At 31.2% G+C, this 13,366-nt stretch overlaps 1 protein-coding gene across 2 annotated transcripts; it reads left to right on the top strand.

Moving 5' to 3' along the window:
• The first annotated feature begins 4,495 nt into the window (after positions 1–4,495).
• On the top strand, positions 4,496–11,527 carry LOC101209783 (serine/threonine-protein kinase SRK2A). 2 transcript variants are annotated; one of them, XM_004144324.3, is made up of 18 exons: positions 4,496–4,671; positions 4,791–4,865; positions 5,043–5,144; positions 6,556–6,609; positions 6,693–6,785; positions 6,910–6,978; positions 7,119–7,223; positions 7,324–7,422; positions 7,887–8,115; positions 8,240–8,361; positions 8,431–8,505; positions 8,740–8,841; positions 9,029–9,082; positions 9,173–9,265; positions 9,377–9,469; positions 9,756–9,860; positions 9,946–10,044; positions 10,642–11,527. In XM_004144324.3, exons 1-18 carry the CDS (start codon positions 4,552–4,554, stop codon positions 10,972–10,974), a joined length of 2,022 nt encoding a protein of 673 aa, XP_004144372.3. In that variant the 5' UTR covers positions 4,496–4,551; the 3' UTR covers positions 10,975–11,527. The 2 variants fall into 2 exon arrangements, with proteins under 2 accessions (XP_004144372.3, XP_031739620.1); XM_031883760.1 differs by lacking the exons at positions 4,791–4,865; positions 5,043–5,144; positions 6,556–6,609; ... (4 more) ...; positions 7,887–8,115; positions 8,240–8,361 and having other exon boundaries at positions 4,502–4,671.
• The last annotated feature ends 1,839 nt before the right edge of the window (positions 11,528–13,366 follow it).

Below are 13,366 nucleotides of genomic sequence, written 5' to 3'. Positions count from 1 at the left end.
ATTCCAATAGTCATTCCAGAAGGAAATTTTATCTCCATTGTTGAGTTGCCATTTGACATTTGCCAAAAACCAGTCAATCCCTTTGATAATAGATCTCTAAGGCGCCTTTAAGCTGCTGTATTTTCCTTTTGTAGGAAATCCACTAAAAGTGTCCTTTGTGTATTTGGCAGAAATCAGGTTTTTCCATAGAGGTTGATTTTCAGAGATGAAAAGCCAAAGCCATTTGCTAATGAAAATATCATTAACTTTTTTATTTTGTTACACGTGCTGTAATTATTTTGGTGTTTTGTTATATTTATGAAAATTAACATTTTTTATTGGTTATAAAAATTGGTAATATATAAATAAAATTTTGAGAAATTGCATAAGGTGCCGTTTTGAAAATATGATATAGCAAATATAGCACATTGTTTTAGAATTTTGCAAATATGGCAAATTTTCACTTATAAAAAACTCTCCATCTTAAATTTGTTATCATTCTTAAATTACCCTTCAATAACTTATTTATCTTCATCTTTTTATTGTCCTACTCATTATTTATTTATTCTCACACTTTTAAGGCCCTAACTATTTATTTATTTTTATACGAGAAAAATTATTTGTTCCTTTTGTTTTAATCTTGATGTTAGAATTTTAATAGAACAATAATTGCAATATGGAATATAATGGTTGTCGATCAGAGTAATTTAACTTCATTTGTGATTTTATTTTTTTTTACTTTTTTCGATGTGTATTTTGAGTTAAATATGATTTCAAATGATTTTGTTTTATTTTTTAACATTAATTTTGTTTTTGTTTTACTTTGTCTCAGTTTTATATACTAGTGTTGTGATATACTTATATTATATGTATTAATTGATTGATATACTTACTACGTAATTTTTATTTTTTTCAAAATTTATACGGTTCATTATAATATTATTAAATATATGAATTATATAACTCAGTGTATCATTGTCAAAGTATATCAACAATATATTGTTAAAGCATATCAGAAAGTGAATTATTATCAAGTATATGAATCAAGTTTACAAGTGTATATCAATAGTATATCAAGTGTATAAGTAGGACTTTAAGCATATCAAATGTAGTTAATCAAGGGGCACTTGCAAAAATGACAAAATAAGTTACAATAATTAAGTTCATAGCGCACATACTTTATTATTTGCGAAAATGGCAAAAACGAAGCCCAACCCACACATCAAGAGGTAAAATGTCACAAATGTCCTCGTTACTAATATGTGTTTGATATACCTTATACATGTCTCATATACCTAATACAACACCTTGATACAACTGATACTTCTTGATACACCTGATACATTTGATTGATACATTTGATGCACCTGATACTCTTTGATACGCTCAATACCTTTTGATACACACCTTAAACATTACTAATATATGTTTGATACACATGATACATTGCAGATACATTTAGTATTCTTCACTTATACAACAGATTGATTAAATAAACTTGATATGCTTAAAGTCCTACTTATACACTTGATATACTATTGTTATACACTTGTAAACTTGATTCAATATACTTGATAAATATTCACTTTACTGATATGCTTTAACAATACATTGTTGATATACTTGATAATGATACACTGGGTTACAACATTCATATACTTAATAATACTCTAATAAACTACATAAAATTTGAAAAAACGAAAATCATGTAGTAAGTATATTAACCAATTATTACATATAATATAAGTATATCACAACACTTATATATGAAACTAAGACAAAGTAAAACCAAAAAATAAAACAAAATCATTTGGAATCAGATTCAACTCAAAATACACATTGAAGAAAGTAAAAACAAAAAATCACAAATGAAGTTAAATTACTCCGATCAACAACCATTATATTATATTTCATATTGCAATTATTGTACTATTAATATTTTAAAATTAAGATTAAGACAGAAAGAATAAATAATTTTTCTAGTATAAGAATAAACAAATAATTATAGTCTTAAAAAGTGGGAGAATAAATAAATAATGAGTAGCACATTAAAAGGAGTAAGAGAAATAAGTTATTGAATGGTAGTTTAGAAATAATAATAAATTTAAGATAGAGAAGTGAAAATTTTGCCATATTTGCAAAATTCTAAAACAATGTGCTATAATTGCTATATCATATTATCAAAATGTTATCCTATGCAATTTTCCTTTAATCAATCAAATGTATAAGTGAAGAATACTAAAACGAGGAGTATTATGTGTGTATCAAGATATTTCAGGTGTTTATCAAAAGGTATCGAACGTATCAAAGAGTATCAGCTGCATCAAGTGTATCTATCAAATGTATCAGGTGTATCAAAAAGTATCAAGTGTATTTAAGGGGTATTAGATGTATCAAACGTGTATAAGGTGTATCAAATGTATATCAGTAACGAGAGCATTTGTGACATTCTATCTCTTGATGTGTGAATTGGACTTTGTTTTTGCCATTTTTGCAAATTATAAATTATGTGTGCTATGAACTTAATTATTATAACTTGTTTTGCCATATTTGCAAGTGCCACTAAAATTTTGAGTTATATGATTAATTAATGCCTTTAAATATTTGCTTGTATGATATCTTTTAATATTAACTTAAAAATTAAAATTCACCAAATTTTATATACCTTACACACCTCTCAATATTCAAAAAAAACTAAAAATTTTGAATTAGGGTAAGAGGACTCGAGTTGCGAATTTCATTATACACTACAATTTTGAAAATAAAAGTAAAGAGTGAGTCAAGAACATAGCTACCCAAGATGAAATTTACTTTTTTCGTGTAGTAAGACGGTTACAAATATTTTCTGGCAGTTTGAAGTTAGAGGTTCCTTAACCAAATTTAGTTGCTGAATATCTTTTGTACCGTTTGCATATTCTTTTGTTTCTTTTCTTTATACCACACTAATTTGCAAAACTTCCATTCAACTAAATGCTTAAACAATTCTTTTACTTGATTACGTTTAGAAACTCAACCTTCAAATACATATTTATTAATCTCAATTTTAAAGAAACATTCGTCAAATTTGAATGCTTTAGGAACTCAGCTCCAACATACTTACTTATAACTCATTTCTAAACTCGAAACTCACGTCTCATAAGTCATTTATAAATCTAGTATTTTTAAAATATTTTTTCTCAAAGCATGCTATAAAATATAATTTAGTAGCTTAGGAATTCGTTTAAAACTCATATTTGTCACTCACAAACTGTTGGCCTAGGTCCTTGGTGTATAGGTTTACCGTATTTCCTCTTCACCCGCTAAAATAAACCATAACGGGGAATTAAAACCCTAAGTTTGCTAATTCCATGACGGAAAAAGTATGGCACACAAAAGATGTCATTTCAATTTCTAACTTAAATTTCAAAATTCACAGTTCTATTTCAGCAGCTCCTAACTTTCTCAATTCTTAACTAAATTAAGTAGAATTTATATTAAACTCTTCATTTTCAAGTTCTCTAAAACATACCTGAAGGAACAAAGACCTAAAACTAAACGGATTTGCCCAGAATTTCCCCGAACCAGTGACAGGTCCAAAGTATGCATTTTCAAACATTCTTTAGCTTCCTCTTGCAATTTCACCTATTTCCAATCAAATCATTTTCATCTCAAACGTTCGTCATAGAAATTGTGAGCAATTGAATCAACTTTCTAACCTGACCAATTAGAGCTTTTAACTCCACTTCTACAGGCTAATCAAAGTAAGTTCTCAGCTTCGCCTGTAAATTAACCAGGGGTCTGTCTTCTCCTTCAATTTTTATCAACTTCTCATCAGCTTCAGCTCAAGAATGCTTCAGTAAAGTTGTTAGAAATTGAAATACCTTTCTAACTCGACCAATTTTGACTTCTAACTCTACTTCTATAGCTTGAAATCACCAAAACACCAGGATGCTATCAAGGAATCCGAGAAACTGATATGCTTGCTTTCTTTCCCTCTTCACTTCAGCTTCCCGAGCTTCAATCTCTAAAATTTTCCAATATTATAGAAGGAAACATAGCTTAGGTTTACGGTATGAGATCGGACTTTTAGATGATGAAGATGATGACTTCAATGTCGACATAGAAACTAACTCAGTAGAGCAAACAGAAATTGCAAGTTTGATTTTACAATTTTCGTGTGATTATGTGAATATTTGATGTTACATTCAGAATTGTTTATTTAAATGAACAGTTTAAATGTATATATTATTCCATTTTCCACGAACTTGTTTGGTTGAAGTCAATGTAAAGCATCGTATCACCCATCAAAGAGAGAAAGAAAGAAAGAAGTAGTTGTGAGAGGGGAGATTGGTATTGGAACAAATTACAAAACCAAGTAAAAACAAATAGAAAAGAACAAAAAAATAGTCAAAATTTGATGACATGGGAATTGGAACAAGACAAGTGAAAAACAGAAACAAAAAAGAAAAATAGTAAACAATTAATGGTAGAGAGGTAGGCCATTTGTTGATTTCTGGGGAAGGCCAATATTTTGTATTTTGAAGCTATATTGCTATTGATTTCTGATCTGTTTTGTTTCTTGTTGGTTTAGAAATGGAGAAGTACGAAGTGGTTAAGGATTTGGGTGCTGGAAGTTTTGGTGTTACTAAACTTTTGAAGAACAAACACACCAAAGAGCTTGTTGTGATGAAGTTCATAGAACGTGGTCCTAAGGTTTAATTTTCTTTCCTTTTACCCTTTTCAAGTCAAACCTAATTAGTTTTAATTTCTTTGTTTCTAACTATAATTAACATGGAGGATTTTAATTTGATGGTTTTATTGTGTATTCATAGGTTGATAGTAATGTGGGAAGAGAGATTATTGACCATAGATTGCTTCAGCATCCAACTGTAATTGGTTTTAAGGAGGCAAGTTTCCTTACTTATTTGTTTATTTTTGGGTTTAAAGGATTACTTAATTATAATATCCAATATCATGTTTGGGTTTGTTGTTTGTTATGTATGTCAAAATTTAAATTCCACTTATTGAGAGGAAGGTGAGTTGAAGTTGAAATTGAAGTTGGGTTTTAATTAAGAATTATGCAGGTTGTTTTAGGGGCGACGCATTTGGGTATCGCGATGGAATACGCTGCTGGGGGAGAGCTTTTCGACAAAATTTGCAATTATGGACGTTTTCACGAAGATGCGGTGTAATATCTCTCTCATACTCTATCATCATTTGGCCCTTTATACTCCCCAATTCCTTTACATTCAATTCTTAAATTACCCATCAATCCATCCAAAAAGCTCATGTCCAACTTATGCATGTTTATTTCACCATTTTTTTCTAAGTTTAAAAGCTATCACCAATAGTAACTATATCTCTAGTATTAGTGATAGCTATTGATAACTGCTATTAGTTGTAATATTGATATCTGCTATCAAAGATAACTTTTATATTTTCTATCATTATGAGTGCTTTCTCAAGTTGAAGGCTATCATTAATACTAGTTATCAATGTTAGCAATTGATACCTACTATAAGTATATATACATATTCACGGAGGGTACAACCAATTAAAAAGAGCGCTTAGTTTTGGTATATTGGAATATTGATTCTTCTAGATTTCAGATAATTGAGTCACCTATTACACACTTGTCGCTTCTTAGATACTCCCACTTGGAAGGTAACTCTAATTTGACATCCATTACATCACACAAACTTCAAGCTAGATGAGATCCTCTCCTAGACTCTCCATTAATGAGCATTAAGATCAAACACAAACTAAGCAATCGATCTAATCTCCACCGTCTAACTCATTAATTTATCGAAGATACTTAAGTTAGAAAAATGTTTCTTGATTAGAATCTCAAATCGATTTTACAACCTAACTTAACCCTCTTGCTACTAGCTAGGCCATCTTCCCCTAAACCATTACGTACTACATGAATTTATCAAAATCATTCACACAAGCAAGATTGAAGAAGACATTCAAGGTAAGGTAAGCATTCAGATTTCATAATGTTCAACACAAGAATCTCAAAGAAAATAAAGGAAGAAAATCAGTACTCTGAATCCAAACTAAGCTATACTTCTTAGCCACGCAATGTCAAATCATAGGGTTGCATGAGCTGCTGAGACGCTTACATGCGTGCATCACTTCCGTCAATGTTTGGAGCGCCGCAGTGCCACAAGGGAGCCCCACACGGCACCTTGGACTATGCATCCAAGACATCCCTCTGGGGAAAAAGCATTGTGTCACACTAAGTTGGCTGATCAACCCCTTGGACTTCGAATATCTACAAAATCAAAGGGAAAAAAGCGATGACTACATAACAAATTGACAACACAAGTACAATTGACGTCCCTTTGTGCTATATGGTGTAATAGTATTATATCATTCAATAGACTACGTGCTCTGACATTTTAACTTCTAGATTAAAAGCAGTGGATTGGAAACTTAAAACCTCTTTTATCTCTAGAGGATAGCTTTAAGAATGTTGAAGGGTTCTTAAGCATTAAGGGGTGCACCATGAACAAGGAGTGGGGTCCAATACCCTAGAAAAAGAATTGCTAGCTTTGTGAGACTGTTTTAACTCTGTGGTCTTATTTGTTACAGGCAAGGTATTTCTTCCAGCAATTGATTACTGGAGTCAATTATTGCCATTCAATGGTAGAATCAAAAACATACTAAGCCTCATATATATGTGGTTTTTCTTGTTTATACCATATTTTGTTTGACACGATGCTTTGCAGGAAATATGTCATAGAGATTTGAAGCTCGACTATATCCTTTTAGAAGAAAGCAAAGTCCCACGGTTGAAGATCTGTCATTTTGGCTATTCCAAGGTCTTTCATTAATTATGGGAATTTGATTTGCTCATTCCAAGTTAATATGTTGTTTCTTTCATATTTTCTCTGTACTAGCTCGCTACTTAATTATGTGTCGTTGTTCTGTCAATTTGTTACGTAGTCATCTCTTGTGGGTTCTCCATCATACGCTGCACCGGAGGTTCTATCTCAAGAACACTATGATGGAAAGGTATAGAATTTTATCCACATTTCAGATAATCCAACAATCAAACAACTGCAATTAGTGGAAAAAGTTTTTTAAAAAAAGATTATATATGTTAGTTCAAACTCTAAAATGCCTTTATTGGCTTCTGTTTGGCCATGTTTTAGATAGCAAACATATGGTCATGTGGAGTTATTCTGCATGTTATGTTGGTGGGTGCATATCCTTTTGAAGACCAAGATGGTCCTAGAAACTTTCAGAAAATTATTCAGGTCCAGTACAGTACAGTACTTGCCCTGTTGTACTTGTATAGTATAATTTCTGTTAAGTGATCGTCTTTCTCACATTTGTTTTTTCTTTTTTGTTCTGCAGCGAATAAAGGCTGCACAGTACAAAATACCAGTCAATGTTCGCATATCTCAAGAATGTGGACACCTACTCTCTCGCATCTTTGTTCGAAACCCATCAAAGGTATTTTTATATATTTGCCAAAAACTAATATGCTTTTGTCGTTTCCTTAATGACTTCGAGTTCTATTCTATACAAAATCACCTCCATCCATTTTGTAGGCTTTGTATTTTTTATATTCTGAACTATAAATTCAAAAATGGTAACATGGTAGTTGTAGGTAGGGGCTTACTTAGATGAGCCTTCATAAATGCTATACAAATAATAATTAATTAGATTAAGGACAGTCTCTTTACTGGGAAATTTGGGATTCTCTTCATTCTACAAAGAGATTTCATCTTCTTTTTATTTCATTTCATTCTAAAATGAATACACACACCACTTACTTTTGGTTAGTTATGAGAAAACTTCAGTTTTTAAATGTGGTATAGTCATCTCCTTTGAACTTAATATATACTTTCATTAAAGATGTTGGGTTACATTGTTTGTCTTCCATGTATTTCTCAATTCTCAACATAATACCACAGAGAATTTCACTCAAAGAGATCTTGAGTCACCCATGGTTCCTAAAGAATTTGCCAAGGGAACTGACACAATCAGCCCAAGCGATCTATTGTCAGAGAAACAATACACCAGCCTTCACTCTTCAAAGTATTGAAGAAATCATGAAGATCGTGGGGGAGGCGAGAAACCCACTCCCTTCTTCGTCAACCATCAACAGCTTCAGAAGTGGTATTGAAGAGGACGATGAAGAAGGTGAGGGAGAGAGCTGGAATTGGAATTGAAACAAGACAAAATAATAATAATACTAATGATAATAAAGTTAGAATGTTTGAGGTCTGATAAACATAAGCATATGGGGCTTGATTATTGTGTGCAGATATGGATAATTATGAAGCTGTTAAGGAGTTGGGGGCTGGAAATATCGGTGTTGCTAGACTTTTGAGACATAAACACACCAAACAACTTGTTGCCATGAAGTACATAGAACGTGGTCCTAAGGTTAATTCTATTCATTTATTTTCTTCGCTTTCAAAAGTAAATTTTTTTAATGCTTATTTGTATTGGTAGATTGATGAGAATGTGGCAAGAGAGATTATAAACCATCGATCGCTTCAACATCCAAATATAATTCGTTTCAAGAAGGCAAGTTTCTCTTAGGATTTTCTTTAATCTATCATCATCATGTAATTGGCAAAGTTTTGGTGACATTTGTGCAGCAAAATGTGTGTGTGGCTTTGTTGTAATATCCATGTAAAATGTTTGATTCTCATCCGTGAGAAATGGATGGAGTTGTTGGTATTAAATGCATCAAATTTTATTCAGGTTAAAAGGCAGGGGAACTGAAAAATGGATTTGAAGTTGACGTTGAACTTGCAGGTTGTTTTAACTCCGACGCATTTGGCGATAATGATGGAATATGCTGCTGGAGGAGAACTTTTTGAAAGAATTTCCAAAGCTGGACGATTTAGTGAAGATGAGGTCTGTTATCTACTCTCTCTCTCGTACTCTATGAATATTTGGAGATACTCTCCAAGGTTGAGATTGAAAAACTTAATAACTCAAAACCTTTGATATCTCTTGAAACTGACTTCGATCGGTGTATGGAGCCTGGAGGCCTTGGCTTTGTGAAATTGGTTAATTAACTTTTTGATCTTACATTTTACAGGCAAGATATTTCTTTCAGCAGTTGATTTCAGGAGTTGATTATTGTCATTCCATGGTAGAATAAAAAACATTCAAAGCCTCATGCGGTTTGATTTCTTGTTCATAAATATTTGTGCGATATTTTATGGGACACAATCGTTTGCAGCAAATATGTCATAGGGATTTGAAGCTGGAAAACACCCTTTTAGATGGAAGCCAAGCCCCACGCTTGAAGATCTGTGATTTTGGCTTCTCCAAGGTATTTGAGTTTGACAATTTCATTTGCTCATTTCAATTAATTAACATATAGGTTATTTCTTTCATATTTCTTTATTTTCATGCTATTACATTGTTAGTCTGTTTTCTGTAGTCGTCTGTGTTGCATTCAAGACCAAAATCAACTATTGGTACTCCAGCATACATAGCGCCAGAAATTCTATCAGGACCAGAGTATGATGGAAAGGTGATTATATATGCAAAAGGAAAGCTGAATAACATTTCATATTATATTTCTGTTGCAAGATACATTCAGCTAGATGACTGAATACATTTTGAACAATGAACACTGCATTATGCTAATGTAGCAAGAGTTGCATGCAGTTTGTTTCCTTATTTAAGCAAATATAAAATAATTAATGTTGTTAGTGTATGATATCATTAGAACAATTAAAAGAACAGATTCTCTTCATTCCAACTTTAAACTCTGAAATGACGTCTACTTTTATTGTTTTCTGTTGGGTCGTATTTAGTTAGCAGATGTATGGTCATGTGGAGTTACTCTGTATGTTATGGTGGTTGGTGCATATCCTTTTGAAGACCAGAACGATCCTAGAAACTACCGGAAACTTATTCAGGTCCCTTACTTCCCCTATTCTCTACTAATTTCAGTAAAGTAAACATCTCTTAACCTCACTTCCTTTTTCTTTTGTCCTTCTGCAGCGAATAATGTCTGTACAGTATAAAATACCAGACTATGTTTACGTATCTCAAGATTGTCGACACCTTCTCTCTCGTATCTTTGTCCAAAATCCTTCAAGGGTATTTTTCTATCACAAACTAAAATCTTTTCTTCATATCCTTAATTACATAGAGAGTTCTACTTAATACAAAGTTATCTTCATTATGTATAATGTGAGTTTTATTTTCATTATCTGAGTTCATTTTTAAGGTTCATGATCTAGACACAAGTAATAATTACACAAAGACCCATCTCTCTAGCACTAGGTAATTAATTAATCTAGTTTTTGTAGGAAACAAGCCAAGAAAAGATTTGGTAGCAGCTAGTTTAGAGTTTCAAAATGTTAGAAAGAAAACAAGTGACGCTTTAATTTCAACAATTCAAATGATTATTCCTATTGATAGGCTCGAAATTCAAGATTTGATTGATCTTCAATTATAAAATATATATGTTGAAATCCTTTTTATCTAGATAGTTTGACTTGAATCCTACTCTCAGTTCAAGTAACACCTAAATAAATGAATTTCTTTGTTATGGATTCTCTTCATTCTGCAAAGAGATTCCGTGTGCTTGGGTCTCTTTATTTCATTCTAAAATGAATTCTTATCTTCATTGAGATGTTGAGTAATACCGCTTCTTTTCCATTTAATTCATACACTCTTGGTGTAAAACGACAGAGGATTTCAGTAAAAGAGATCAAGAGTCATCCATGGTTCTTAAAGAACTTGCCAAGAGAATTAACAGAATCAGCCCAAGCCATCTATTACAATAGCGATAACCCAAGCTTCTCTGTTCAAAGTTTTGATGAAATCATGAAAATCTTGGGGGAAGCGAAAACCCCGCTCCCACCATCGACAACTGCCAAAGGCTTCAGATGGGGAACTGAAGAAAAGGATGATGAAATGCAAGAAGAAGAGGAGGAAGAAGAAGATGATGAAGACGATGAGTATGTTAAGAGGGTGAAAGAAGTTCATGCGAGTGGAGAATACTTAGTTAGAAACAGAACATAACATGGAGTCGTGCGTTGTTATAATATTGTGGTTCGTTGTTGTTATGTACACATAGTCGTGTTAAAGTGTCAGTCAATGTTGACATGTTTATATATATGTGGTTGTGATGGATGGGGTCTTTTGCAATATAGTTATAGAGACTTGATTGCCACAATGGTTTGATTAGTTAGGACACCCATAGAGCCAATGATGTAGGCGATTTTCTTGCGAATAATGTGTGACAGATAGTGCCACACTATGTAAAAGAAATGTGAATTATGTAGGATATGTCCCCAGATTCATTTCAGGTTATTTAGTTGAATGTTTTGATGCTTCAAAATTGGTGTTCAACGCCATAACAGAGGAAGAATTAAAAAGTTGTATTGCGTCGTCTAGTCTGAGTTTCAAAGTCTTGAATTGAATGCGGCTTCCACAAAGCACACGAAGGATGAAAAGATTTGGCCTCAACATTTCTTCACAATGGATGTGCTTAAATATTTCTACTTATGGATCTAACTTGTGCTTAACATTAAAGATTGAATATTAATTAGTATTCCATTTATAATTTTCTTTCGCTCTTGTTCTATTTTTCCTTGCAAAATACTAAGTTGGCATGGTGAAAAGCAGTTAAAAAGTGCTTTATTTTCCTTCAATTTTAGTCTTCATTTTACTTAATATTGTTAGATTTGATACTGTTTGCCTAGTAAACACTACAACATATTTGACTTTTAATGTCAGTTAAAAACTGACATTACAGATTTTCAAAGTCCAATGGATGGCCGGCATCAAAGAAAGTATTATAGGGATCTTCAAATATTTCTCTCTCAGTCAAATCTACTTTGCGTTAATACTTGTGGAATAAATCATGAGGACACCAGTGAACAACATGATTGTTTGGTTAGTGAAATGGAGATGAACGAATAACGTGGTTGAATTGCACATCTTTTTGTCTATTCGATATTATATTGTCTCAAAAAAATTATTTATCTTATTTATATTTTGCTGTTGAAAACAATTATTTTTTTATGGTTATGGATTTACATTTCAAGATATTTGTGGTTTTATAATTGAATTATCCAAAAAAAATAAATAAATGAAATTAATGTTTAGTTTGAAGTAACTAAAAATTGAATTAATGTTTCGTTTGAAATAACTAAAAAATTAAAAAATTAATAATTTCAAGATAATGTGTGATTGATTTTAAAATATATTTAAGAAAAAAGATTCAAAATCCGTGTATTTGTTTATGATATTAATTCATAAGGTTTAAAAGTCTTTTATGGTAATTTAACTTAAGTATAAACATTTTTAGTATATGACAGATCAAATACAATTTTTCATATAACATTTACAATGAGGTCAAATCAAACAGGTAAGGATTTAAATTTTAAACTCATTTTAAAAAAAGAAATGCTTTTTTTAAGAATTGCATTCTAAAAAACGTTTTTTTTCATAAGCAATCCAAATAGACCATGAAAAAATCTATTAACAATTTCTTAAATATATATTATAGACATGTAGGTAAAAATAAACATACAACGATACAATTTAAAATAATAAAAAGATAAATATAAAGATACATATTTTCAAAATTTATTAGAAATACTTGGAAAATTCAAATTTGTCTGTATTTTCATAATCTAAACATATAACTATATTTCAAAATTGCCATATATTAATTGAATTTCTTAAATATAGATTAAGGATGGATAGAAAATATACCAATAAAGATATAATTTAAAATAACAAAAACATAAAAAAATAAAGAAATATATTTTCAAAACTTATTAGAAATACATTATTTGGGAAAATCAGTATTTTCGCAATCTAATTAAAATATATATATTATAGATTAATTAATTATATAATTCAGAAATCTTATTAATTTGTGAAATATATTTATTAATTGATATGAGTTTTAGTTATGGAAGAATGAGATAACTAATTGAGAATTTGAATTTTGATAGTTAGATTTTAACAAATTAATGTTTCTAAAATATATTTACCAAATCCACCCACCTTTTCCCTTGATGGATCCATTAAAATATTACTTACAACCTAAATTCGCTCGTCCACCATTTGCTAAAAATCTTATTATCGCCAGTTTTTTCTATATTTTCAATAGCCACTTCCAAATTTGTCATTCCTACAAATATCTCCTCTGTATCTATATAATTATCCCCCTTTGTATCTATATTATTATCATAAAATAGTGAGAAAAAAGTATGATGGTTTTTCTTTCGATACTCGAATTTTCATGTAAATATATGTGTTATTTGTCTCAACTTTCACTACTATATCATAGAGACAATGATAGGAAACACAATTTCATAGCTTTTCTCGTTGTCTGCACCGCCAGAAACCACCCAAAACCATCACTTGTCGTTAGAGCTACACGTGTCGACCCATCTTG

Source organism: Cucumis sativus, chromosome 4 (assembly GCF_000004075.3).
Source record: "Cucumis sativus cultivar 9930 chromosome 4, Cucumber_9930_V3, whole genome shotgun sequence".
Lineage (NCBI taxonomy): Eukaryota > Viridiplantae > Streptophyta > Magnoliopsida > Cucurbitales > Cucurbitaceae > Cucumis > Cucumis sativus.
The sequence above is the reverse complement of the archived record's forward strand: the minus strand, read 5'-3'. Positions and strand labels throughout refer to the sequence as shown.